The following is a 27,974-nucleotide window of genomic DNA, read 5'->3' as shown; positions in this document are numbered from 1 at the left end:
TTCAAAGAAATGCCAGCAATTTATTGATTTCCTATATTTCCACAAAAGCAAATACATAGTGCATCACACAGGGAAACTGGGCCTGGCCAGCGTGAGGTCCTTATACAAACATGGGGCAAAGGGAAGGCTGGGCTCTAGATGGGTTCCAGGATACCTCCAGCATCACCCCTCGGGCTTCCCTCTGCCCATCTCCCCCTGCCCATGCCATCCTCCCAGCCTTCCTCCTCCTGGCCATCCCACCTTTCAGCCAGGCTCTGGGGGTGGACAAGAGAGACTATCACTGTCTCCATATCTGGAGAAAACCTTTCACTGCATCATGAGGGAAAGCATGGGGTCTGCGACGCTGGTCTGGCCGCCCCCCTGGAGAGGCTGCTGGCAGTCAATGACCAGATCTATCTGAAGCACAGGAGATCCTGGGGTCAGGGCCAGGACAGGCAGAGACGGAGTGATCTATGCCCTTCCTCATTGGCCCCAAATTAGAATGCCTTGCTTGGGGTGTCAGCCCTGCTAGCGTGAGGCCAGTGTGGGCGGAAGATACCAAGCCATCCCTGGGCAAACCCCTCCTCCCTGACTTTAGGAAATGCAGCCTCAGGACTCTCTCAGTGCTGTCTCTTCCAAAGGGACAGCCACGGGTCAGAGGCCCAGGTGTCGGGTCCAGCTGGCCAGCCAGAGAAAGCACGAGAGAGAATACAAAATCAGGTCTGGCCTAACTGTTCATCTTAGCCCGCTGCTCCCCAAGGCAGAGGGCTGGGCCCAGCTGGCCCACTCCACTCCAGCCGAGGATCGGAGTGGCAGGAAGTGAGGGCAGCGCTAAGGGAAGGGGCACTTCCCTGGGGGCCACTCACCACAGACTCACTGGTCGTGGGCTCTTTCCCTCACGCCCTGACTGGACAATCCACTCACACTGGGAGGGGGATCCCCACAGTCAAGTACCCCATGTGTCCTCCTTCCTCTCTGAGAATGTAAGCTGCACGAAAACGGGGCTGTGGTCTGTTTGTTCATGGATGTATGCTGAGGGCTTACAACACTGCCTGGCATATCTTGGTGCTCTGTATGTATTTTTTTTTTTTAAAGAAATGACTTCCTCTGAGCCCTGGTCACCAGAGGAGTCATCCTAGAACCTACGCCCAGGACGGCCTGGTGGGACCACACTCCCATGTGGCCCCTGAGAGAGATGGAGTCAGGAGGAGGCCTTCCATCATGAGCAAAAAGGGGGGAGGGCATCGTGGACCCACAGCAGCAGGGGACACTGATTAAACGGCCCGTTATCACAGGTCTGGCCGCAGTGTGTTACATGCCTTAGCAGGCACATCCTTCGTCCAGAAGGGTACTTTTCAGTTTTGACTGCTGGGGTAAGAAGCGGGGTTGGATGGGGGGTAGAGCCTGGTGGGGAGCAGGGGGCCTGGGAGGCTGATGAGGAGGAAAGAAGAGTGAGAAGCACCTTTTATTCTTCTAGAGAAGGCTGTGGACCAGGCAGCTAATTCCTAGCTGACACCAACAGTGTTAGTACGGGAGATGGAGGCAGACGTCAGGAAGCCTTGGGAACCCATGTTCTGCTCTACCCTATAGCGTACACCGAGGGCTGCTGACAGCGAGCTTTCCCTTAGGGAGTTGGGAGGTCCTTCTATTACTACTTCTCTGAAATGCACAAGAGTCTGGGGCGTTGGGGTGGCAGGTGCCCCTGACAAGCTTCTTCTATCACATCCTCTGTGCTTTTCCCCAAGACAGTGGAGATGGGAAGGCTGGGGTTCAGGGGAAGGTAGGATCAGCCTTGGGCTGGGGCTTGTTGGTGCCCTGAAGTGACAGCTTCCTTTCCTGGTCTATCCAAATTTCCACCTTCCAAGTGTCCTGAGACCCAGAACACTCCCTCTCTTGGGTCTCAGCAGGGAAGTCAGCTCCTGGTTAACTTCCAAGCCGCCAGCTGTCCCACAGGAGCCTGGCACGGCTGCCTGTCCAACACAGCCTGTCCCCCTCCCCACCAGGGATATGAAGACCTAACAGCCATTCTCCAAATAGCTCTTTGGCTTTGAGCACCATTTTGCCTTCTTTCTCCCGAAACAAACAGATGACAAGCCCCCGAAGGCTGGGGCTTTGTAGGCTGAGCCCCCTCTGACAGGTGTGCAGCCCAAGACCGTGGCCAGTCCCATCCCTCTGGCTCCTACGCCCCCAGAGCAGACTTCAGATAGCAAAGCAAGCGTGACTGTCCTTGCCCGTCCCCTGGAGCCCCAACCCCATCCAGCCCCAGGTCCTGTGGCCCTACGGGAAGGGAGGCGTGATCAGACAACTAAAGTTTCCTATGAGCTGAACTTGAACAACCCTGCCAACCACCCTCCCGGCAGGACCCCGGCCCCAGTTACGCCCCCCTCCCACCTCCCCTTGCCCCAGGGATGGTTCCCTCGAGGCTTCTCGTGGACCCGACCCTGGTACGAGCCCCTTGCCCTGGCATGACACATTTTGGGAACTACGGACAGCTCAACCAAGAGCACAAGTCGTGGAAGAAATGTGGGAGAGTGAGAGTCCTTTTGGCCACCTCATCAGCGGCAGAAGCGGCTTACTTAGCTCCTTGAAGTTTGTGGTCGTGCTTTTAGGCACTCACGCACAAGCATGCGCGCGTGCACACACACACACTTACATTATACATATATATATACATACCATTTCTCAGCGAAAGAAGTATTGACATGAAACATAAGCCCCTTTAAGTCAAGGAAAGTCCCCCCGCCCACCCTTCCCAACCCCCCTTGCCTGCCAGTTCCCCCAAGGAAAAAAAAAATCTAAAAATATTTCCATCAGCCACAGTTTTGAGGTTTGCTTTCAATTGCAGTGGAACTTTTCCAAAACTGCACAGGGTGCGAAGAATCACCCTTCCAGCAAGGCCTGAGGTCGTCTCCACTGGGTTGTATCATTTCTGGAAAAGGAGAGGTCATCCGGTCAGCATTTCCAGGGAGACACCCCCACACCAGTAGGTCTAGCCAATGTTGCCCCCCCCTTTTCACCCACATCCACCAGGATATGCCCCCAGGCCAGCCAGGGCATTCCCAGTCGCCCTTGACACATCTGTAGGTTGCTCTTGATAACCAGAAGTGTGTCGGCTTTGTGCCTTCCCACCACGCCCACCCTGTTGGGCCAGCACTGGGCCCCGCACAGCGCTGAGGGTCCAGACTTCCCTCGCTGAGAATCTATTGACTTTTTTCTTCTCTCTTTTCTCATCCTCATGTTGTTGAAGCTCTTCTGCCAGGAGAAGGTGTCTGATGTATTTACTTTCGCCTGGACCACAGTCACAGCCACCTCCCCCACCAGGACACTTCTCAGGTGATGGCATGCCGGCACAGAGCCAGGGTGCTGAGAAGTTCCCTTCAGGTCAGGAGGCCCTGTCCTCGCCCCCGACTCTCTGCGATGGCTCCCCACCAAGGCCATCTCTGGTGACCCTCTAGGGAATGTTGGTGATGTCACCTGCCTCAGAAACTCCTGGGATGATTGTTTAGTAATGTACTTTCCAGAGTCAGAACTGCTGGGATTGGGGCCAGGAGTGTGTGTTTTAGGAAGCACCAGGTGATGCCACTGGAAGCTAAGGCTTGCAGGCCTTTGTCATAGATACTGGTTCTGAGTTTTTGGTCCCTGGAATCAACAGCTGGAAATAAGCTTATCCACATTAGGCACGTGCAGACTGGAAAGTGAATTATGAAAAGGATAACAAAGTGAGCTGTAGCTGTGCAAACCCAGACTGACATATTGTATCACTGCAGGGCGGGGGGCATTCATACCATATCCACGTGTAGGGCACCACCTAGGTTGTGCAGTGTGTAACCTACACAGCCTTACCTAGAAGTTCTGCCCAGACCTCTGGCCTGCTGATGTTATCAGGACATCATATATCCCTAATGTACTGTGATGGGACAGCCCACGGCGCCCTGACCGAGTAGCTATACAGCTGTCATCATAGGCCTTGTGTTGGCCACAGTTAGGCTATCTGTCAGATCAAAGGATTCTTCTGTGCCCCTGGGGAGCACAGGCCTGGCCTCTCCCTCTGAGACCAGCTGAGGCTGCTGCAGGCATCCTGGATGTGCCTCTGCCCTGGGGAAGCCGATCCTTACCTGCGATCTGTACTTGCTGGGGCAGCCCCTTCTTAGAATCGGGAGGTGAAGTTCCTGAGGCTGTTGGGTCCGGCTAAGCTTCCCAGCATGTTCCTATCCAAGCCTTGCTGCAGGGGAAAGAAACGGCGACTGCGTGAAACACTCTAGGGTGAGAGTATGTGACTTCCCATGGGGCCAGACACTGCCCTTCCAGAGTGTCCTTGACCTTGAACCAGACACTGCCCTCCCAGAGTGTCCTTGACCTTGAGCCAGACACTGCCCTCCCAGAGTGTCCTTGACCTTGAACCAGACACTGCCTTCCCAGAGTATCCTTGACCTTGAACCAGACACTGCCCTCCCAGAGTGTCCTTGACCTTGAGCCAGACAAGGCCCTCCCAGAATGTCCTTGGCCTTGAGCCAGACACTGCCCTCCCAGAGTGTCCTTCACCTTGAACCAGACACTGCCCTCCCAGAGTGTCCTTGACCTTGAACCAGACACTGCCTTCCCAGAGTGTCCTTGACCTTGAGCCAGACAAGGCCCTCCCAGAGTGTCCTTGGCCTTGAGCCAGAGCCCTCTGGATTCATTAGATATGTGTGTCTGGGCTAAACCTGGCCCGATTAAATGTGCAACCAAACATAAGGCCATTGACATCCATGGGTCAGTGAACTGTCTTGGTGTCTGGGCTCCCACCAGCGCTTCTGAATATCCTAGGCAGATCCTCAGAAATCTGAATTAAGGCATAAGGATTTAAGCTCTTATTCATTACTCTCTACACAGAATGATAACCAAAGTCAGATTAGAAAAGCTGTTTGTGGGGCGCCTGAGTGGCTCAGTGGGTTAAAGCCTCTGCCTTCAGCTCAGGTCATGATCTCAGGGTCCTGGGATTGAGCCCCGAATCGGGCTCTTTGCTCAGCAGGGAGCCTGCTTCCCTTCCTCTCTCTGCCTGCCTCTCTGCCTGCTTGTGATCTCTCTCTGTCAAGTAAATAAAAATAAAATATTTTTTTAAAAAAACAAAAGAAAAGCTGTTTGTTTTTCCTCCCTCTGACTGTCCCTGTTCTTTTTTTTTCTTTTCCCCCAAGTCTTGACCGAGCTCTCGGCAACGAGGACATGTCCACCAGAGAGGCGTCTGGTGCTGGTAGCGAGGAGGCGCCGTGCCATGGGCTCGGGTTACCTGTCTGCTCTCCCACCTGCAGCCCCACCAGTCCCTGAGCTCCTGCTGGGGAGTGACAGAATCTTGTTTCTGTTATGTCTCCCAGCATACTGCAGGTGCTCAATAAATGCTTTGGAGTGCATGGGGATAGCAGACAGGGCCCAGACGTCCTTGAGAAGGGCTCTGAGAGTCTGTCAGCTCTCACTGGCCTGTGGGAACATGAGAGATCCAGACACCAGGTGGTTCAAAGCCCGAGGCCTACTTGGTCTGGGCCTGAATCATATGACGTTGGTTTTTCCCCTACAGATCGGCTTGCTCGTTCCTGTTGAGCTTGGCTGGATTTGGTGGAAAGAGCCCAAGAGTGGGAATTCCTGGGTCCCAGCCCTGCTCCTGCCCTGACCCACAGCATCAAGGCAAACTCCCATTCTGTGGGGTGCAACCAAGCCCCACGGTTGGCTTCACTGTGGTTGCAAGGACCCAGGGGGCAGTGCAAGTGCAGGAGCTCTGGGGACAGAAACACGACCCTTGTCATGTCCAAGCTGCTGTGAAGCATGGCTAGAGGGAGCCACAGGGACTGGATGACGAGGCTGGTTCCCACTGACACTGAACACAAGCATGCTGGCAAGGGGACTCTCTGGGGGCCTTAGGGTGGGTGTCGTGTCAGTATTTCTGGGTGAGCTGAACTTTCTGGACCACTACGGAACAGCTTGAGGAAGTTCTCACCCAGTCTCTTTACCTGCCTCCCTTCTATGGAGTCTCTCTGGCAGCTGTCATATGGCCAAGCCTGCCCACACCGTGGTGTTGCCAGGAAAGAGCACTGGGTTGTCCAACAGAGGACATGGACCACCACTGGCTGTGGCCTTCAGACTTCCCCAGTCGACCTTGACCACCTGGTCCTTCCTGTCTCCCTGCCCTGCTGGAGAAAGGGTTAGTTCCTCCTTCTGCCCCAGGGCAGGTGTCCTCCCATCTCCTCTCCTACATGATCAGGCCATCCCTGACCCTCTGTGGCCTCTCTGTTCTGTGGTCTTCCTCATCCTCCTGCCCCTTCACTGTCTCCTGCTCTGCCCATTCTTCATCTCATGACAGAGATGCTTGGGTCCCCTCTGTCATTAAACAGGGGCCTTTTACCCATGCCTTTTCTCTCCCCTTTCTGGGCCACACTGAGGAGAGCGGTTCTCCCCTCTGCCCACCTCCACCTCTCCCCTTCCCCATCCCTCCGTGCCCATGGCAGGGGCCCCAAGGGCTTCCCCTGCTTTGCCAACAGTGCTCTTACTGTGGCCTGGGACTTGAGATCGCCGCATTCAGGGGCCTCCCTGGTTTCCATCCTGCCAGCTGCCTCAGTGGTCCTCGGAACTGCCACTCACCTGCTCCCGCTCCTGGACTTTCTCCTCCCACATGGGCTGCAGCCCCCTCCTGGCTAGGTGGTACAGCTCCTCCTGGCTCCTGGTCTTTCGCTATCTTTGTCCCCTAGGTGAAGGTCTTCTCCAAGCTTCTGCCCTTATTCTCCAAGGCTCACCCACACACCTGTGCCCCATGATGGTCCTGCCTGCTCTTGGGGCTTCCACCTGCCCTGTGCTCCTGTTTGGTGGGAGCCTGGCCTCTCTCCTCAGGTCCCACCCCCGCACCCCAGTCCAATCCCCTCAGACTTGACCTCTTAAAATTGGAACTGCTCTTCCTCTCCCCACAAAGCCTACTTGGCCTCTCCCCAACCGATCTCTTTCTGCGCATGTGACCACAGGCTCTCCAGGCTTGCACTCGAGCATGGTCAGTCTGGCCAGTCTGTCTCTTCTGCATCCTGTCCTTGTTCTGGCCTCAGCACTGTTGACGTCTCTGTCTAAAGAATGGTGACACAGGAGTGGGAGAGGCCGGTGTGGAGAGGTTTGGTGAACTAAGACCCAAGGTAGGACTTTGTGTTTGATGAGGTTGGGAGGCGTTGAGAACAGAGAGGAGTGAGGGTCACCACTGGACAAATCCAACTGCCCCAGCATCTTTCGGTCCCCTCTGCCCTGCCCCTGGCAATGAGGGAGATTGCCAAATGTTGCTTTAATCATGACACTCTCTACCTAAAATCCTCAATGGCTCCCCAGTGCTAAGGGCAAACTCTCACAGAGATTCAAGGGGTTTGTAATCAAACCCCTCTGCAGCCACAGAGCACATCACATTTTCTCAATTCCCTCTGCCCTCTGGGCACTAGGCATTCTCCCAGAATTCTAGCCTAGGGGTTTGTTCGGAGTGTGATCAAGTTCATCGTCACACACATTGGTCTCTTAGCTCTGGTTCTCTCTGTCTGGAGTATAGCTCCCTCTCCCCCATGGGGTGGGGCGGACCATTCTGCCTCTCTCTCCTTGCCCCACTCGGACTTGATTCCGTGCAGGGGCAGTGCAGGAGGGTCTCCTGGGGAGGGGTCAACAGTGTGGGCCCTTACCTGTCTGAGGACTCCCTGAAGTTCCTTGCTGGACCACATGTCAGACAGGAGGAGGCGGGCAGCTTCTGCAGCCTTGGGTGAGGCACTGGGCAGGCAGGAAGTTCATTTGTGAGGTGAGACTCAGGGAGGCGTGAGAATGAGCCCCCTCCTCCCTCCTTCCCTCCCCTTCAGGTCTTAGAGACGTGGGAGGCCCCAGAGGTGCCTGAGAAAGGAGCCCCATCAGGCTCGCTCTGCGCAGTGGGCAGGACCCCACGGCCCTGCCCACTTAGAGGTATCCTAGGATTTTCCTTGCGGGCTGTAAGGGGGAAGGTCCCCCAGCCCTTGTCCGGGGAGGAGAAAATCCCCTGGAGCAGAATAAAGTTCCCCCATGTAGGGTCTGCTGCTCCATGCCTCCTGCTGATGCTCTAAGGATCCAGTGTCCTCTGGTGACCCGCAGTGGAGAACGCACTGCCTCTGTCCCCTTTGTGCAGCCCCAGGACCTGCCTGCTGGACTCAGCCCCACAGTGCTCCTGGCTTCTGGAACTTCTCTGCACCCAAGCTTCCCCCCGCCCCCACCCCACCCTGGCTCTCCTGTCTATTCTAGCTACTGCTTCCGCCTTGCCTCTGAGACTTTGCAGGGAGTCATAGGACGGCCTGCGTGGGGTGAATGGTGAGGGGGTGTGGGGGGCTGGGGAGGAGACCGCCCGCTGCCCCGCCCACCTGCTACGGCACAAGTTGATGACGTTGTTGACCATGCTGCTGGTGAAGTACTGCTTGGCCATCTGCGGCTGGGATGCCATCAGGTTCCTCACAGTGTAGCAGGCTGAGGACAGGATGTCTTCTGAGTTGCTGGTGTTCCCAGTGTGACTGGTGAGGAGCCTGGTCACCTCTGGGAATACTTGGTTCCCTGAGAGAGAAAGCATTGGAAGGCAGGGGCTCAGATGACTGAGGGAGAGAGGCGCTGAGGGGCTCCCTCCTGAGGCCAGAGTCCCGGCTGCCCTCAACCAGATTCCTAGACAGGTGACCCCTCAAGCCTCCATTCTAGCTCCAAGTAAGGGGTTAGGACCCAGATGGGACCTCTGCGCACCTGCACCCCAGACCCCCATCTCCAGGGGACCTGCCCTTTCCTACCTCCATGCCCCTCGTGGGCCAGTTTCCCCTCTTGGAATGTGAGGGAAAATTTAGAGGGGGACCTTCCAGCAGGCTCTGGAAAGCGGGGTTCTGCCAAGTCCTAGCTGGTGGCCCCGGGGAGAGGGCTGACCAGATGCTGTGGAGGGTGCTTACCCATCGCGCAGTGCAGCACAGGGTGGCGGGACATGTTGCTCAGGAGGGAGGCTCCGGACCTCACCACATCAGAGTTGCCAGATTGCAGGAGGCGAGCGATTTGGGGCAGGCCTTTTTCCTTGAGCCCAATCAACTGGCTCATGCCACTGGACATCTGAGGAAGAAGGGCCGAGTGAGGACCTAGCCTGTGGCTTCCCAGGCACTGTGGTGGAAGCAAGCCAGGTAATCCCAAATGAAAAAAAACCCAGAATCTTTTCTCTTCCGTGTTGGAAGTGCGGACAAAGAGAGACACAAATTTGCTCATGCGCCGGCAACAGACAGAGCACCCAGGCAGAAATGCACCCCGACCTCTCCTGACCTTGAGCTCTACTCCCGGATCAGCCTGGAGGCAAGATGGGTGATGAGAGGGTAGTCTCAGACCCCTTGCTCCCCGGGGCCCTGAATCGGCTCCCAGTCTAACAGAAGGGTCAGATACCCCTGCTCAGCTGTGGGTCTCAGCTCTGCCTTCCTGACATGTCCCAGCTGTGTCTGCTCGCGTGAAACCTCGTGGTCAGTGATATTTGTCAATTAAAGACGCATCGAACCACCTTCCAACTTTTCTACCTCCGGGGAAACCAACGCATATTTGTTGGGTACTTGCCTAGGACAAAGATGGGTAGGAGAGGGTCCATGCCCACCTGGAGATACCATCTAGGGGCCCCTAGAAGTAGGCCAGCTCTAGCAACAAAGCCATCCTGGCTGTAATCTGGTCCCGGCTGGTCTGGAGTTCTTGAAGACCCCTAGACCCATCCTCTCATAGTCAAGAAAGTTCCTTCCTTACCTCAATTCACCCTGGTCCTGCTTCCAACTGATTCTCTTTTGTCCTAAGTAAAGATGAAGGATTGTTGGCTGCCTCCCCATCTAAATGCTTGTTGATTGCAACAGGCCTCCTATGGCTCAGGGCCATTCCGTCGTGTCCTCCAAACTATATTTGGTTTTAAAATCTCTGCTGATCTTGCCACATTTCCCTCTAGATCTGTTCATGCTCCAAACCCTCTATTTTTCCCTCTGCCAGTTCAACACCTAAGAGACTCTTCCCACCACAAACATACCCTTCATCCCTGTCCTCCACCCCAGACAGGGCCAGCGTGGGGGCAGGAATCACAACGCTAAGGGGGCTCTGTGGGTACAGACAGAATCCTGCAGGAGTGGGTTTGCTTTGCCACGGCCTGGGAGTTCCCAGAGGGCGGGGCTATTTCTCCTCCCTCATCTCCCCCATATCACATAGGACGTTGTCTCTATTCGTGCAGGCAGAACCGAGCTCTGCAGGCCACAGGTGTTTGCTAGGACTCAGACCGGGGACGTGCTCATGGGAGAACAGGGAAGGGAGCCGAGCCTGCCCTGAGTTGGAGGAATGGGGGTGGGGCGGGGGCCACTCCTCACCAGCCCCTTGCTGGCGGTCAGGTTCTGCAGGGCCCCCGCGCAGGCCTCCAAGGTGGCATCTTTCTTGCTCTTGCCCATGAGGTTCAGGTAGGTGCGGATGGCATCTGAATGGTACAGCCAGCTGCTGCCCTTGGGGCTGGTCTCCTCCTCCGGGAGGGGGCAGTCGTAGTTGTTGTTCTGAGGACAAAGGGTAGGTCAGCAGGGAGCCTTGGGAAGGGAGCCAACCCAAGCCTTCTGTGTGCCTCCCAGCTCTAGGGTCCTGGGTCCTGATAGGAGGGACCGGGGAAGCACCTTCCTGGTGTCCCTTTTCTCACTACGGCAGCTCCGCAGAAGTGAGGTAGGACAGGGGACCTGCTCCTTCGGGCGGTCTCCGAGGGAGGCAGAGGACAATTTTGGGATCCCGGGGAGTGTGCTGCTGGCCACCTTCTGCCCAAACTTTCCAGCTGCTTTTGGGTCTCACACCATGATCCTTCCTCCCCTCCCAGAGTCAGACTCCGAGCCGGACCCACCCTGGGCCAGCAGGTGTGGCCCAGAGCCCAGTTTCCATAGTTGTACCCAGTGGGGAAGACTGACCCTCCCTCCACAGCACCCTCCTGCTTCTGGGGGACCTGGGAGGCCTGGGATCTGGTGGGAACCAGGCCAGAGAGGGCTTAGAGTCCTGGCTCCTCCAAACCTTCCAGGGAAATGGACAAGATGGGGTCAAGCTTATCAATCACAGGTAAGAGAGGATAAGCTCTGCCAATGGAGGGCGGGAGCTTTTGACCTCCGGGTAGTCTGAGGTCTTACAGTCTCAAGTACACAGATCCCCTCTGAAGACCAGACGAATGCCCTCTACTCAGCTTCTGGAGCGCGACACCAGCCTGAGACCAGGGCTTCGGCCTGGGCTTGGCCCTTCTTGCTGGTTTCAGGCTTGAGGGAGAGAGGAAAGCAGGCGCCGGGCAGCTGAGTCCAGCGGGCTGCCTGGTGGGGAGCAGGCCCTGACTCTGTCATCACCATCACTCACCATTGTCTTGTCGCTCTTGTTGCTGAAGCAGCCCGTGGAGGACTTCTCGGTATAGGCGTTGCGCGCGTTGTACTCCAGCTGACGGTAGCGGGTGGGCACCTCGGCGTCCAGGCGGTAGGACAGGTTGTGCAGGATACACATGCAGTTCTCCACGGACTGGGGGCCAAGCAGAAGTGTGGCACCTGAGCCCGGGCCTCCCCAACACCCCGATGGCATCCCGGGCTCCCCCACCGCCCTTGCTCACGAGAGAGAGACAGCCCCTCAGTGGCTTCAGGACAGAGGAACACGGGCCTGCGTGAAAATCTCCCTCCCACTGTCATGCTCCCTGGGGTCTGGACTCGAACCCAGGTCTGTTGCTTCCTAGCTGCGTGAACTGGAGGGGCTTGCTTTACCTTCCAGGCCCCGGTTTTCTCAGTGGCAAAATGGGACTGAAGTCACCTGCTTCACAGGGCTCCTGGGAAGGCCTACCCGGAAGTACCTGTCACAGGGCCCCCCACACAGGAGGATACGACAGAGAGCGGCACCGCTTCTGCGTGACAGCCACGGTACCAGTGGTCGGGCTGGGCTATTGAAGAACACACCTCTGTTCTCACACATTCTCCCTCGGGAGCCGCTGGACTTATCTAGGTTCCAAAGCCCTACGCCTGCCCTGTGTTGTAGCTGGCTCGTCCTCAGCTTCCAGCAGCAGAGATGCTGAACCATCCCAAGTCCACACAGGCAGTGAGACCCGCACCTGGGACTTGGCTGTGGCAGCTTCTCCTAGGCCTTTGCCTTTGTCCTCAGTTAACAGGCTGCTGTTTGGGCCAGCAGACTGACCGTCCAATGGCCCTGCTAGGATTTAAGGGACTCTGAGTCACTGGGTCTGGGTCACACAGGTAGAGGGGATGCTGCATCCGCAGCAAAAGAAAACATGACGACCCCTGGGACCTGGCTGAGCCTCCACGGGACTGTCTCTCTCCTGAGGCCCTGTTGTTACTTTCAGGGGAGGAGCAGGCCGCTGGGAAACTGTATGCCAGACCCAGAGCCCATGGTGTGCAGAGAGTCCCCTGGTCACCTGGGGACTGTGGGAACTCACTATTCTCCCAAGTTGCTGTCCTGCCGTGATGGAAACATCCAGCCTTCAGTTCCTCTTCCCTCCATGATTTTCCCTGTCTATGTGTGCTAGTGTGTCCCAAAGCTCAAAGGGGACAGGAGGGCAGTCTGGCCAGTGGCCTCACTGGGGGGCAGTGGGAAACCAGTGTAGCAGAGGGAGCCTTGGTGCAGGTAGGATCCCTGGGGTATCAGTGGGGCTCCTCGGGGCCGTCTGCTGGGCTTGGCACTAGTGACAGTAATGGCTCACGGGGCGCTCTCTTGGCCACAGGCCCACTTTGAGTCTTGCTTATGAACTAACTGAGCCTTAAACCAACCCAGGAGGCAGACAGGATATGATCATCTCCATTGGAATAAAGTGCACACTGAGGAACAGAGATGTCACCAAGTGTCCCCATTCACACAGCCTCTAATTGAGGGACGGGGAGCTGCCCTGTAACCACTCTCCCCGGCAAGCAGAGCACTCTGCAGCCAGCCGTCCCCTTCACCGGCCCTTCTCTGGGCCTCTGTCCTGTCACTGGACCATACCTTAAAGGCCACCTCAAGGGCAGACCTGCCTCGTGGAGCCTGGGAGAGAAAAATGCCAGGACCTAGAGCCCAAGGAGCTGCCCTCACTGATTCTGGGGAGGCCCTGGGCCTTGGAGTGCTGTACCGAGAGGAGGACTGGGGTCCAGGGCCGGAGTGGGGCGCTGCCTGGGTGCGCTCACCTTGTCATCACAGCGGCTGGCGGCCACGCAGTTCTGGACATAGGCCATGAGGGAATCAATGAGCCCCGTGTAGTTTCGCATGGTCTGGCGGCCCGCATCGGCAGAGCTCAGGTTCCTGCGGGAGAGAGCCGAGGGGGGGTGAGGAGGCAGGGGAGGAGGGGTAGGGGTGGAGAGCGGTTGGGGGGCACGCAGGGAGGAGAGCAGGTGGCAGAAGGGGGCCCGAGGGGATGGGGATAAGGTTGGAGGTTTGGTAGGACGAGAGCAGAGCAAAAGGCACGAGGAAGAAGTAAGGAAAGATAATTCAGGCCATTCCGCCCCATCGTGGCGGAGGCTGGTCGGGCTCTCATCTGCACTGAGCTCTTTCCACCCCTCCTTCCGCCCACCTGGGCCCCAGGCCTGTAACTTTTATGACCGTCGAGGGCTCTAATGCAGCTAGCACCCCAAGACACATGCGCTACCACTAGTGGGCACCTGTTAACGGGGGCTGGAAGCTTCCCCTGCCCGGTTTCTCTGTGGGGCCAGGGGCTAGATCTGGGAAAGGAGCTGAGGGGTGCTCGGCTGGGGCCACATGCCCCGTCCCTGTGGAAGCTGTGTTCTGCCCCAGCAGCGGGCTCCTTCCGGGCCTGTTTGCCTGGTGCCTGCCAAGTGTGGTTCCTGTTGCCACCAATAGCCCTGCAGCCCATCAGGTCCCTAACACCCCAGTTTTGCTCACTGGAGCCCACTGCTGGAGGCTGACAGGGAGGAGCCCCAGCTGAAACACCGCACCCCTCACTCTGCAGCATCCAGGAGCTGGAGGAGACAGACGCCATCAGAGCAGGGTATGATCCTCAAAGGAGATCCGTTCTACGGCTTCACCTCCATACCAGCACCCACAACCCAGCCTGTAACTGCACTCCTGGAGCGAGCGTACCCGCATCCCTCCTCCCTGCCAAGGGGGGATGCAGGAGACTCTGGGCAGAGCCGTGCCATCTTCATGCCGATGAATGTGGCAGTTAGCACCATGGCTGGGAAATGACTCATTAGGAGCCCATCAGCCGCCTTTTGTCTAAAAGCACACTCTTCAAGATAGTACCAGAAATGGATTTTTGGGAAACAGAGGAGAGGGAAATGGTTGAAGCAGTTTGGGTATTCAGATCTGGCACTTCCACTCTTAGATTTCTAAGAAGTCATTTGCGGTCCCTTAAAGGAGGTCATGGAGTCCCGATCCTTATCTGGGTGCAGGGACATCAGAAATACTGGGGCTCCGTTTCTTGGAGTCTGCCCGTGAAGACCAGTGCCAGGCAGACTGCATTCTATGTTCTCTTCCCTGGCTGGTCCTGCCCGAGATGGGGCTGCCTGGGCAAAGCCCAGGGCTGGGGCCAAAAGACTCCATGGGCATACTCTTCTCTCACCTCAAGCAGCCTGTGGCATTGAAGAAGACTTCAGGGTCCACCATTTCCCGGCTCATGTTGCTGTTGCCATCACACCAGCCGGAGAAGGGAATGATGACCCGGTCCGCCAGCACGGGCAGGGCATCGGCGATGAGCTCCTCCTTCAGCTCATCAGTGGAGGACAGGTTCCAGAGCAGCCCTAGAGGTCGGGGACAGTCAACTCAACACATGCCAGGCCAAGGAAGACTCCAGGCAACAGGGGACCACCCTCCAGCCTCCAGCCTGCTTTGGCAAATGAATCCTAGTAAAAGGTCACCTTCTAAGTAGGCCTGGTTTATTTCACTTAGTGTCTGATTGTTTCCTGAGCCCACTTCCCAGCGTCTCAACAAGACTGCAGGTTCTGTGAGAGCAGGGAGCATCTAGAGTTCTTTATCTAGGTCAAAATTATGAATAGGGAAGGTGATCAGAAACACTGGATTGATTCATGGTTTTTTATATAAATGTTAGCATGCAGAGTCTTCTAATTCTATTTTCTTCCTAAAAGTTATTCCAGAAATACTGATCTTGGTTACTCTGTGCCTGGCCTCATCTTCCCCATCCAGTCTGAGGGTTTCATAGTTTCTTCTGTCTCTTGTGCCCCTGACCTGAGTGCTTACCATATTGTCTGGACACAGGAAGATGGTTAAGAACTGTTAGTTCCTGCTTTCATTGACTTCCCTTTCTCCCTGTCACCTACAGATCCCAGCCTCTGCTGAACAAGGGTCTTGTCTGGGCACTAGCCTTCCATGCTTTGCATTCTATCTTCAGAAAGACTTTGACCCCTTGCAGGTATGCACCATCTGGACACCACTAATCTGGCCAAGGTCAGTACCATGGAGGCTCCCAAGACCTCAGCCTGAGGTCAAGTCTGCATGGCTGTGCTCTGAGCCAGCCTGGAGGGGCTGCCCCACACCCCATCTTGGGACTGCAGCCAGCAGTCCTGCCAACCCCAGCCCCGAGCTCTCCACAGCAGGGGCTCCCTACCGGTCAGTTGTTTCTGGATCTCAGTGCTCCCAGTTCTCCTCAGGAGGCTGACAGCCTCTCGGATCCCATTCTGCCTCCGGGTCTCCAGCTTGTTGGTGACGCTTCGGAACACCAGGTTACGCAGGGCCCCGGCCGCAGCCTGCTGGACGTTCTGGTTGGGGCTCCGGAGGAGGTCCACCAGCTTGCAGATGCCTCCCAGCTGATAGACCTGTCGGGATAAGGGGGCCGTCTTGCCCAGTTAGGGAGGTGAGGCTGATCTCATGGCTCTGCTCAAGGTGAGTCTTCTCAGACCCAAAGTCTACTGTCAGTTCAGAAATACTCAAGCCAACCAACATGAATGAGCAGGTTGGAATCATAGCAATGGGCCAGACCAGGAGCCAAGATGGATTCAGAGGCAAGCTCCCCCACCTCCTCGCCAGGAGACCCTCAGGAAAGCGCCCCTCTGCTCTGAGCCCCACTTTCCTCCTCTGAAATAGAGCAGTGAGGACCAGAGGAGGAGACAGATAAAAATATACTTCAAAATCCTAAACCAGGACAGACGTAAGAGAGACCCTCCCAGGGGAACTCCTTCTCCTCTGGCAGGAATTTGGATGCGGGTGGATCATGGAATTTTTGGAAAACCCGTTTGTTTAGGGCACTACACCCTTGGGCTGAGCTGCAGAGCCCCAGAGGCGTCCTTCCCACCAGCCAGGCTCAGGAGGCAAGAACAACGCGTGGTGAGAAAGAGGATCAGCTATGAGAGGGGGAGAGAGATGGAGACTGAGAGGCAGGGAGGCAGAGACAGACAGACAGACGGTGGGGAGGGGAGTTGAAGGATGGAAAGCAGTCATGTTTTCTAGTGGCATCTGAGAAAGGGCATGTCTGTTGAACCCATGACTATTTCTTCCATGTGACCAGTAGGGGAGACACGCTTGACTAATGTCCACTCACTAGAGGGTTAAGATGCTCAGCTGTGATCTTAGGCGATGCCAAGCACGCTCCTCGCCCCGGGCAGCCAGGCCGGGTGAGAAGGAGCGAGCGCAAATGCCCCCACCCATCTCTAAATGGGGTCAGGCTGACACGCCCAGTTCCTGCCCAGGCCTCCAGGGGGAGGAAGGTGTGCAGCCAGCTACCTGTTGTTTGGCCGATTCATCCTGGAAACAGGTGTGCTGGATGTAATAGGCCCCGATGGCCTGGTACTTCTCATCCTGGGAGCTCAGGTACTGCACAGCCTTGGGGATGGTCAGCCCACTGCACTCAATATCCTCGCTGCAGATCCTGTGGGCAATGGGCAGTGGGGTGGGCTCCAGGGTAGACTGGGGCTCAGAATTCCCCCCATGTGCCCAAGCTGCCACAGCCTGTCCATCCAACCACCCACTCACCCCTTCATCCGCCTGTCCATCCATCCATCCATCCATCCATCCATCCATCCATCCTTCCTCCATTTTCCCTTTCTCTCTATCCAACCATCAATGCCTCCATCTCTCCCCAAGTCCAGCTAATTTTCTTACATAACAATTCTCACATCTGCTCCTTCTTCCCACCCTCACAGCCACTGCCTTCCTTCTGGCCATAATCACTCTCACTGGAACTACAGCAAGACACCCCCACAACTGGCTCTCTTCTCCAAGCTCCCCCATCCAAAAATTTCCTCCCTTTTACCAGACTAGCACTCCTAAAACCTAGTTTGCTGAGTTGTTCCCATCAGTGCCTTCTCCATCCTGCAGGTTCAAGTGCAGACTGCTTAGACTAATATCCAAGGGCACGGGTTAAGCTGGACCGTATGAAATGGCTGATAGTCAACCTTTTTGAGCCACAAAAAAAATTTCACGTTTCAATCTAATCGTTTGGCTCTGCTCTGCCCTCTGGCCCACGCTCCAGCCCCTCATGAGGTCGGCTCCAGCAAGACTCATCTTTCCACTGAGCACCCACATGGCTCTCAGGTGTGGCCGTGTCCCTTCCCTTCATAACACATGTGCCTCGCTGAAGTCCCGCTTCCCTGAACATTCCAGGGAAAGGACACCTCTCTTCTAGGAACCTCTCCAGCTCCTGTGATGTCAACTCTCGGGCTGCCCTTTCCACCTGCCTGTGTCCTGGTTCCCAACAGCGGGGGAGAGTTCCGGGGGGCAGTCCTTCCTGGGGCAGCCAGCCCCACCCCACCAGGAATCTCCTCAGCACTTCTAGAGGTGCCTTCTCATGGGTACCGGGCTCAGTCCTGCCAGTAAATGCTCACTAAATATTCGTGGCTTTAGCGTGGCATCCTAACTCCATTTTGGGAAAAATCTCCCATGGAGCAGAGCTCTCTGGTTTTCTATCAGCAGCCCTCCTGCCCCGCGTTGAGAAAATGTCTCATTTGCCAGTCAAACGTCAGCTCGAAATGGCTCATCATACATCCCCTTCCGTGTCTTGCCCAGACCTTGTCCTCTCAGGGCCTCTGGTTTGGGGCAATAAGCCAGGGCCTGTTGCCGCCCCGAGTCCTGCTCCATAGGAAAGGGTTTCTTAGTCCTTCTCCAACTCATCCTAAATATCCCTGATGGCCTCCGAGTAGTTAGAAGAGGTCCAACTTTACAATGGAGTTCAGCTTATTATCGAAACAGTGCGACAGACTGGGGAAGAACACAGGGTGCTGCAGCAGCTGTGTGACCTTGGGCAGGTGAGTTAACGTCTCTGTGCCTTGTTTCCTCCTTGGGAGTTCCTGCACCTGTCTAGAAGGGACTATGAGGTTTAGAGACGAAGCAAAGCTCCTGGAGCTCTAAAGAGAAGTTTATCAGGTGAGTGTGTGGCTCTAGGATAGCTCTGGGCTGTGTGTTCCTGGCTGTGTCTCCTACACTTACCACACACCCTGAAACATAGTAGATGCTTAGTAAATGTTTGCCAAATAAATGAATAAATGACCATTAGGTGGTGATAAGGAACAGTTTAGAGGTCTATGGAGCTCTGAGCCCTGGAGGGCAGGCCCAATGACCCCTAGAACCCTGTCCCATCCCCAAGCCACCCTGGCCTGTGGATCTTTACAGGACACGTGCTTCATTTCCTTCATTCTCCCTGGGCCTTCAGGGTCGAGGGACAAGAGAGATCCTCTGTTCTTCAGCTCTAGATCCAGTTCCTCAGTTTCGATGTCTGTCTGTCCTGGTTGTCTGTTGTCCTATAAGGTGGAACATGGCCCCCTTGCCCACTGGCCACATCTGGGGACACTCCTTTGCTCTTCCAGAACACAGACAGAGACTTGCATGCCTAAGGTCACAAACTCTCCGTCCCCTGGAGGGCTTGCTAGAACACACGTTGCCAGGCCTTTCCCTGAGTTTCCAAGTCAGTAGGTCTGGGGACAACGCAAAAATGTTCCCAGGTGATGCTGTCACTACTATTTTGAGGCACACGCTTGGAGCACCACTGGTCTAGCTAACCTTCTCTAATTAGCCCCACTCTGTTCATAACCTGTGACCCTTTAGAACCTACATACCCCAAGCATTTGTGTTAATGTCTGGACTCTGTCTCCCCCTTCACACTGAAGACTTCCTCAGTCCATTCCAGGAATGCCCCCAGGCAGGAACAAGGGAACTCTGGGGACCAAGGTGGTCCTTTCTATCATCAGTGTGCAGCCAGGCGGACAGTCTGCCCCCACCCTGACCCCCCACCCTGGCCCCCTGCCCAGCCGGGCAGCACTTACTTGGAGCTGGCCCTTGAGTGGCCAAAGGACAGGTCCTTGTTGCAGGACATGGGCGGGACATACACGGGTTCCTGTTTGGAGGTGCAGGAGGGTGGGCGCACAGGGCACTTCTTGACGGCCTTCTGGCCGCTGCAGGTGCTGTAGAAGCTGTAGCGGTTCTGGGTGGTCTTCTGGCCCCTGTTGCTCAGCGTGCCCTTGCGCAGGGTGCCCCGGGGGTCACAGTAGAGGTCAGGCTCGCTGCGGCTCGCCTTGATCTTCTGCATGAAGCAGATGTCACTGCCCGCGCCGGTCGTGGGACAGGGGCCCCGCTGGTAGTGCCGGCCCCAGTTCTCCATCTGGCTGTAGGAGCTGAAACGCCTGTTGTCATTCTCCCGCTTGAGGGTCCCGTTGTAGATCTGGTCAGAGAAAGGAGGGAAGGCTCAGTGGGGATTCCTGACCGGGGCTTCTGGATCCAGCTGGCCACGGGACCCCATCCTCCCTGGCCTCCGTAATAACGTTCATGGAACCCCAGGACGTTCAGAGTGGAAGGCCTCTTGGCCTCATCATCTGACATATTATTTTTTCAAACCGCAGGTTGTGACCCATTATGGATTGTGAAATCCATTTAGCCGATTTGTGACTCTCGCTTAAAAAACCAGGACAGCGTGGTAGATGCTGGAACGGAAGCCCTCAGAGTGCAAGGCGTGAGGTAGAGACGCGTGCTGTGTTGTGGGCTGGGCTGGGCTGGAAAACACATTTCTTACTATGGGGGTGCAGGAACTCATCCAGTCCTACGTGGATGGCCCTGGCCAGGTGGGGATTCGGAGGCCCAGAGAAGACGGGGACTTCTAACTCAGGAGGGAAGGGTGACACCGGACCTGCCCCTGCGTCCCCAAGTCCTTGCCCTGTGGCGCTGTGCCATTCCCAGATACCGGCAGCTTCCAACATGGCCCACCTTCCTTGTCCACTTGTACTCAGAGTGAGAGAAACGTCTCTTTTTCTGGCCAGGACTGTTCACCACTGTTATTTCCCTGCTGAACTCCTCGTGTTGCCTCCCCTGTGCTGGGCAAGAAGCAAAGGGTAACAGGCCCTCCAGGGGAACCCCTCGCAGGCCAGAGGGAAAAAAAATGCTTCTGCTCCTGGGCCTTCTATGGCAAGAGCCCCGGTGTGCATGGAGTTAGGCCCAGGGGCTTAGAGTTGGGTGTGAGGGGGGCTTCCTGGGTTTTTAGTCAGGCTTGCAGGAGGGAGAGGCTAGGCAGAGGTTCAGTCTGACAGGAAAACATACGGAAATGAGGCAACCCCCAGGGGCTCTGTGAGAGCTCACCTGGGGATGCAGCCTCCCTGGGAAGAGCCTACAAAGCTGGAGATTCTGTGGGAAGGAGCTCGGAACGGATCTGTCGAAGGGGGACTTTCCCAGGAGCTCCCAGGCTGGTGGTGGGTCTGCCTGCTCTGACTTGTCCTCAGACTAGAGGGTAACACTGGGCCTGTGGAGATGAAGTGTCTCCACACAGGGGCTGACTTGGACCTCACCTATGCTGGGATGAGCCAGGGCCAAGCCTAGCCGCCCAGAGGCTGCCTGCCTCACCCCCTGTGTGTGTGTTGAGGGGGGAGGGAGGTGGTTAGACAACTGGGTTATTCTCCTCCACACCAGATCGAGCCACCCAAGGCTGGGGAGGGCCTTCTCTTGGCCCATCCCCTTTCAGCACCCGCTCCGGGAGAGTCTTAGCAGGAAACCACCCATGGGTCAAGGTCCCAGTCAGAAGTGGCATCCAAAAGTCAGAAGCCACAAACTGTTCACCTTGACAATGGCGCTCTCATCTCCTCTACCTACATGCTCAGCTGGGCATTCGGGGGGGGCACAGTTTTCTTCCCTAAACTGGGTCCAACCAGCCCACCCCAAAGGGAACAGGTGTGCAGGTGTTTGGGGAGGCAGAAATGAACAGCAACAGGCAGAGGGGAGGGAGGGAGGCAATTTTCTGAGCATTTTTGACACGGAATGTGCACCTTGCACAAAATGTGCGATTAGGCCTCCCCTGCTTCAGGCCCATGGCCACACGCCTCAGCCCTCCATCCTCTTGGGGTGGGGGAAGGTGGGGGAAGGTGATGATAGCAGGGCAGGCTGAGCACTCCCATGGCGGGCTAAGCCTTAAATGGAAATGCAACAAGGAACTCTCTTGTTCTCAGTAAATGACACTCCTGACGTCAGCCCAGACACCTGATGAGGAGTACAAACGCTCATCCTGGACCCAACCCAGCGACCGTGTGATCATGCTGATGAAGACTGACAGAGGCTTTGGGCCGCTCCTGTGCTGGGAAAAGGAGCAATGGGCCATCCTGCCAAGTCTCCGCGAGGGTGGGCTGCCTCGGGGAAGGGCGCCGGCTGCACCCGCCGGGGAGCAGGTGTGGTGGAGAAGGCAGGGCTGACCCTGTGGGACTGCATTTCCTGCCCTCCCCGCACAGCCGCATCTTAGTGGCATCACCCATTCCCGGGAGCCCCACCCCAGCTCCTTGTGTTATGGCTGCTGGAGGCTGAGGAGAGCCTTGGGTGACTCCCGTCACTTTACTGTTACTTGGACAAGTGGGGACCACACTTCCTCTTTGCCAGGCCCTTCCCTGTCCTAGTCCGGGGGTCAGGGTTTCCCTCCAAAGCTTAGACAAAGCAGGCCGTCACCAGCCTCCTTGCCTGTGACCTTTCCCCTTTGCTGTCCATCAGGCTGAAGGTTTGGGACTCCAGGCCATTCGTCCAGCTCCCTGGGCAGAGGCAGACTCAGTGGTCAAGGACACGGGCTCTGGAGCTACACTGCCGAGGCCGAGCCCTGACTATGTCAACGGCCCGATGGGGGGGCCTTGGCCAACTCACTTGAACACAACACACCTCAGTTCCTTTTTTTTTTTTTTAAATCTGTAAAACTGGGATTATAATTGTACCCAGTATGGGGAGAGTCCAGTGAATGAATGTTTGTAGGACAGTGCGTGACCTAAATGTTTGTTTAGTAGGCACATCTGTATCCCTCGGATATCTGTATCCCTGGGATCCGACCGTGGGTGGCCTTTCACCACAGCCAGACCTAAGGAGCCACCAGGTTGACACTTGACGGGGACGGACCTGGGAGTCCAGGCCAGTCCAGGAAACGGGTATTCAGAGCCCCACACTAGTCTCACCCAATGGCCACAGAACCTGCCTCAGAAGGTTTCAGAAAGAGGAGTGAGGCCCTCCTGTACGGCTCCATGACGGAATGGAATGACGTGGTGTTTCTCTACGTGGGCACTGTCGGCATTTGGGGCTGGACAATTCTTCATTGTGCAGGCTCCCCCAAGCGCGACAGGATGTTGCGCTGCCTCTGGCCCCCGAGCCCTAATGCTAGCGTGCCTTGCAGTCATCATGACTAGCAAGAATGCCCCCACACATTTCCAAACCCTCCCTTCCAGGTCCTGAGCGAGCAGCTGCAGCCGGAGCGGAAAACACGAGGGGAGTGAGCACCCAGGTGCCCACAGCAGGTGGGAAAGCTTCACTGCCAGTGCCGGGTCTCCCAGGCACACCCCCATACCCAGATAGTGATCTGCTGGCAGCATCCTCTGCTTTGAATACAAAGGACAGTGAGACACAAACACACGCCCCTTGTCTGGTTAGCTCATGCTTCCTTGGGAAACTCTAGCCTTGTGTGGTATGGTCCATGCATCACACATCAGAACATTCCAGAGGCTAGAAAGTTGACTATTGTTGGGGCCAGAGATGACCCTCAACCAGAGAGTAGGCTGGGCTGGACAGCTGGGGGTGGGGGGGCCCAGGGTGTGTCCAGGGAGACATGTTACTCCACCTGGAAGACAAGTGAGGCTCTTCAGGAGGTCAACAGTTGGAACTACCTTCCAGGTGGCACAGAGAGATCTGCCCTGAGCGAGGAGACTCTCTTAGCCAGGCCCTGTTCTGCTTTCCCTTCTCTAATGACTTAGGTCTTGTAATTCACCTATTTTCTCTCCTTCCCTTTGTTCTTGGAAAACTGTGGCATTTTATGTCCTGCTGAATGCTCCCTAGACCATATTCCTGTTCCTTGTCATGTCAGGAAGTGCTCAGAGGCCTACCCCCTCATTTTGCAGGCAAGGAAACTGAGTCCTGGAAGGTGACTAAACTAACACAGCCGAAGACCCAGGGCCTCAAAGAACTGAACATAGTCAGTTTCCCCTTGAAAGTCTCATTCAGTCTGAAGAGGCCCCGAAACTGGAGGAGCTCCTGTTGGCCCAAGATCATGGGACATGACAGTGACCAGTCATTTAGGAAGAGATGGCATGCTTCTGTCCTTCCAACTGAGACTCCTTTCTGACTCCTCCCTTCCCACTCCCATTGCCCAGACTGTGGCCCCAGTAAGCCTCAGGTCACTATTGGACAATTCCAGCGCCTCCCGCCAGCCTCCAACCCAGCCCTTGGGGCCCTGGTGCCATCCACTTGACCTTCTTCAGACAAAGCTTTCTGTGCTTTACAAGTCCACAGTATCTCTCTGCTTCTTCTTCTTCTTCTTCTTTTTTAAGATTTTATTTATTTATTTGACAGACAGAGACCACAAGTAGGCAGAGAGGCAGGCAGAGAGAGGAAGGGAAGCAGGCTCCTTGCCAAACAGAGGGCCTGATACAGGGCTTGATCCCAGGACCCTGGGATACATGACCTGAGCCGAAGGCAGAGGCTTTAACCCACTGAGCCACCCAGGTGCTCCTCTCTCTGCTTCTTGCAAGAAGAACTCATCAGCTTGGTCCCCTTGCCTGTCCAGTCACCTCTTCCCTCCCCAATACATCCCTTTATGCCGTCTGGTGATATTGACCACATCCTGCTTCTGCCCAGCCTCTTTTCCATCCTGCATAGCTTTCCTTGCCCCTCCTCCCAAATGCTATGTTTCTCGAAGACCTCTTCCCCAGTCATCTGCACAGAGCCTGCTCTGACTCAACCAAGGCCCCTTCTTCAGATTTCTGTCATGCCCAGAGCCAGACTTCTTCAACTGCACACCCCCACTGATTGTGACCTTATGTGTTCTTTAGTCGCTAATGCTTTCTGTCATCTTCCCCAAGCTCTCCAGGGAAAAGACACCCTTCACTGTGCCTAGGGCCCTCAAGCAGGGCTGGCCTCACTAGAAGTGCCCAAAGGAGGGCCTTGACTTGCCACGGGAATCTGTGCCAGCGACGGAAATCAGGGCCGTTGGTTGGCACTGGGGTTCCCACAGCCTCCATGGGCCACAGGGGGGTCCTTGACAATGAAACAAGCTGCCAGGAAGGCAGAGGGGTTCTGGATGAGGCAAGCCAGTCAGTGAGGATGGCCCAGTGAGGCTTTTTCAGGCTATGCGGGTCCAGGATTCTTCCCTTTGCTCCTTGACCTAGGCCTTATTAGCTGGTTGGCCAAGCCTAGAGAGTTCCTTTCCAGCTCTGGCTGACCAGACAGAAGGAGTCAGGCATGTGCTGGGCAGACCAAGATGAAAAGAGTGTCTGTGTCCCCAGCTATTAGCCCATTTTGAAACCAAGCTTCTGCCAGCAAGGTGGGGCTGGCCAAACCGGCTCTCCGGCAGGACACACCCTGCTCTTCCCTCTGAGTCCCACACCCAGCGCAGTGCCCAGCAGGGCAGCCGTCAGCAGTGCGCTCTCCAACGCCCTGCTCATGAGAGCGCGGGGCGCACACACAACTGCATGGGGTCCTCTGTCTCCTGGGCCGGGGGAAGCCCCTCCTGAGAAGGGACTCACACTGAAAATGCCTTGAGGACAGATTCCATTTGCTACTCCCCTTGTACCTACTGGTCCCCCCTCAGTGCCCATTTGCGGGCCCTGGTGCAGTAGACATGCTCTCTTCCATCTTCCTGGGATTTTGGTCAGGACTGGGCACAGCTGGCCAGTCACAGAGGGGCGGGGGGATGGGGGTGGCGGGGAGGAGAGGGAGCTTCACAATGCGTGTGGCAGCTCTGCTCCTCTTCTTCTGGGGGGACTGGAGAGCACAGGTCCTCTCTCAGCAAGGGCTGCCCAGGAGGGGGCATTCAGGCCCCAGGGCACAGGAGGTTGGGGGGAGAGGGTGTGGGCAGAGATGGCTGCTTACTCAGCAGCTGGAGGCATCGAGAGCAGAGAGCTGCTGGGCCTGAGTCACCAAAGGTGGGACTTGGGCAGGAGGAATGCCGTTCCCTGTCTCCTCCTGAGCTCTGCTCCCTCTCTGGCGGGGAGCAGCGGGTCCTACCCTGGGCTAGTCCTCCTTTCTTTCTTTGGCACGTGGCTTTGTGCAGCATGTGGAGAGCAGAGCTGCGCACCACTCACAAAACCCTGACATCCAGGCAAAGAGCAGACCTGTTCTGTTTGGAGGCTGTGGTGGTGGGTGGGTCCCTGCTGGGGAGCCCTTCGGGGCGGGGAGGAGCTCTCCCATGATTCCATCCCCAGCATCCTGAGTCCTGCAGTGCCTACTCAGGAAGGAACTCCAGTTGCAAACTGAAGGACAGGGGCTGGTGGGTGTCTACTCAGTCGAGGCACAACGGGAATTGGAAACAGCCTGATGTCAGGTGTTGGGCAGCTTCTACCACCTGAATTTTAATATATACTGTATATATTATATTAAAATATATATTTATATATATAATATATAATACTAAAAATATATTTCTATATATTATATTTAAAATACATATTTTTATATATTATATAAAAATATATATTTTATATATTTTTATATATTATATAAATTACAATATAATAAATTATATTTATATATATAAATACATATATTTATTATATATTTATATATAAAACATAATATTTATATAAAAATATAAAATATTTATATTTTATAATATAAATAAATATTATTAAAATATTATATTAAAAATATTTATATAATATATATATATTTATTATATATTTATTATATATAATATAATAAATTGTATAAAAATTATTTTTATATATTATATAAATTTTTATATATTATATAAATTTTTATATATTATATAAAAATATATATTTCTATACGTATATATATTTTATAATATATATCCTGTATATATAGAACCCCAACCCATGAAAGTTTTGGTGGGAGTGCAGAATTCATCAGAGATCTGCTTAGTAATGATTAGTGTCCCTTGTCATCTTGAGAGGTGGAAGCTGGGAGCTGGCATTGATCAGGGGGGTAGTATGAAACTAGTGGGTGATTCAGAACAAGTTTTCTAAAGTATCTGGACAGCGGCAGCCCAACTAGGTAAGATCCTAAAAATCGCCAACTCCAGGCTGTGGTTTGTGGGTCTTTCAAGATGGCGCTGCTCTCTCCAGGGAGCTCACAGCTCTGGTGAAAGAGGCGTCCTGTCCTGATGGGCTCCAGGCTCCAAGTCTGCATCCCAGGCTGGTGGGAGGGTCAGGCCCACCCAGGCTCCTGGTGCTATCAGGCAACTGGGCCCAGAGTGTGCTTGGGCACCCAGCCCCTTGCAGAGAGCTGGTGCTCCATGATACCTGCTGTCCAAACAGACCACTGTGGTGCCCCCCACCCAGCTCTGTCTCCACGCCCGGCTCCCTGCTTCACTGCTAGCCTGGGGGGAAATGTGGATTTTCTGAAAATCTTCTCCAGAACCTCTCCCCCTTCACAGCTGAGCAATGGGTTTTTCTCAGGCCCTGGAACTCCCAGGATGGGTTTGGGGAACAAGGACTTATGTTTCATGTGTACACTCTGTGTCATATTTGGAAAAAGAAATCCCCAGCAGGTGTTTACTACCAGTGAGAACAGGCCCCGTGGCAGAGGAACCCTGAACCTTGGCCACCTCTCTTTCACAGACTCATGCTCAGATAAGTCTGAGGCATGACTATCCTGCCCTCCAAGAGCCCCCTGTTCTGTGGCCACAGCTTCTGCCTTTTGAACCCAGGGGCTGACCCCATCGTCCTAGCAGCTGTTCATCCTGGGGAGAAGCCCTATAAGGTTTCAATGTGAAATAACTCCTGGAATCTGCGAGAACACATCAGCTCCTTGAAGAGCATAGTTGAGAGTCAGGAAGATCCCACTAAGCTGGGCACCCGCCCACCCCATGCAAGCACTGGGGAAGGTCTGGGGATGCTCAGTAGCCTTCTTAACCACTGCCTCCCACACATGAGGCCACGGGGTACATCCAGACCTAAGAAGAGGAGGCCAAAGGCCATGAGGTGGGAACATCCTCAGGGGCAGATGCTTACTTGGCTCCAAACAGAGCTCCCTGGAGACCCTGCTAGTGGAAGGAAACTACTCCCACTGCTGAGAAGGCCAAGAATTTCACCTGGCAGGAGGAAGAGTGCGGCTGGCTCTCCCCAGGCTCGGGTGGTAGAGCTCCACTCTGGAAGATGGGCCTGTGTGCCCGTGTGTGCTCCCATATGCACACCCGCCTACACAGACACACATCACTTTGCTGGCAGTGGATTGTGGTCGGGAAGATCTTTGGAAGTTCCTGAACTTATTGTAAAAACACCTTAGCAGGCATGACGCTCTGCTCTGTCTTGGCCGGGACCACAAGACTGAAAGTGCAGAAAAGTGACTGATACCCTTTCAATCAAATGCAAAGAGCTTCCCATTCATCATCTTGTTGGAGACCCCTGTGGGACAGTACTCCTGCCTTGTGCCTTGCCAGTGAAGTGTCAGGGCAGATGGCGACATCCTCGTGTTCTCTGTGAGCATTTATTAAGTGCATAGAACTCGAGGCTTGGCTAGGGCCACACAGCTAAGATGTGGCAGACCGTGACTCAAGACTCAGGTCTCCGACCTCCCTCCTGGTGTTTGTTTTCCAGCCACTCAGCTGTCAGAGCCTGGTGACATGAAGGAAGACTACATGGCCAAGAGCCCCTGCAGCTAGGGGGTGC

The 27,974-nt window shown here is 55.2% G+C and overlaps 1 protein-coding gene across 1 annotated transcript in view; it reads right to left on the bottom strand.

The window, feature by feature from the left end:
* Positions 1–27,974, bottom strand: part of PKP1 (plakophilin 1) — a 50,311-nt gene continuing 22,337 nt past the window's right edge. The window contains exons 3-14 of the mRNA XM_045080994.1: positions 19,173–19,567; positions 16,639–16,783; positions 15,527–15,734; positions 14,525–14,702; positions 13,134–13,248; positions 11,338–11,493; positions 10,335–10,511; positions 8,913–9,066; positions 8,349–8,535; positions 7,650–7,734; positions 4,095–4,201; positions 1–2,908 (exon numbers count right to left, since the gene is read on the bottom strand). Coding sequence (XP_044936929.1) covers positions 4,127–4,201; positions 7,650–7,734; positions 8,349–8,535; positions 8,913–9,066; positions 10,335–10,511; positions 11,338–11,493; positions 13,134–13,248; positions 14,525–14,702; positions 15,527–15,734; positions 16,639–16,783; positions 19,173–19,567 — 1,875 coding nt within the window. The 3' untranslated portion in view covers positions 1–2,908; positions 4,095–4,126. The remainder of the gene's footprint in view (positions 2,909–4,094; positions 4,202–7,649; positions 7,735–8,348; positions 8,536–8,912; positions 9,067–10,334; positions 10,512–11,337; positions 11,494–13,133; positions 13,249–14,524; positions 14,703–15,526; positions 15,735–16,638; positions 16,784–19,172; positions 19,568–27,974) is intronic.

The sequence above is a fragment of the Mustela putorius genome, unplaced genomic scaffold (genome assembly GCF_011764305.1).
Source record: "Mustela putorius furo isolate JIRA1106 unplaced genomic scaffold, ASM1176430v1.1 tig00000508_pilon_pilon_pilon, whole genome shotgun sequence".
NCBI lineage: Eukaryota > Metazoa > Chordata > Mammalia > Carnivora > Mustelidae > Mustela > Mustela putorius.
Note: the sequence above shows the minus strand (reverse complement) of the source record. Positions and strands in the feature narration are given on the sequence as shown.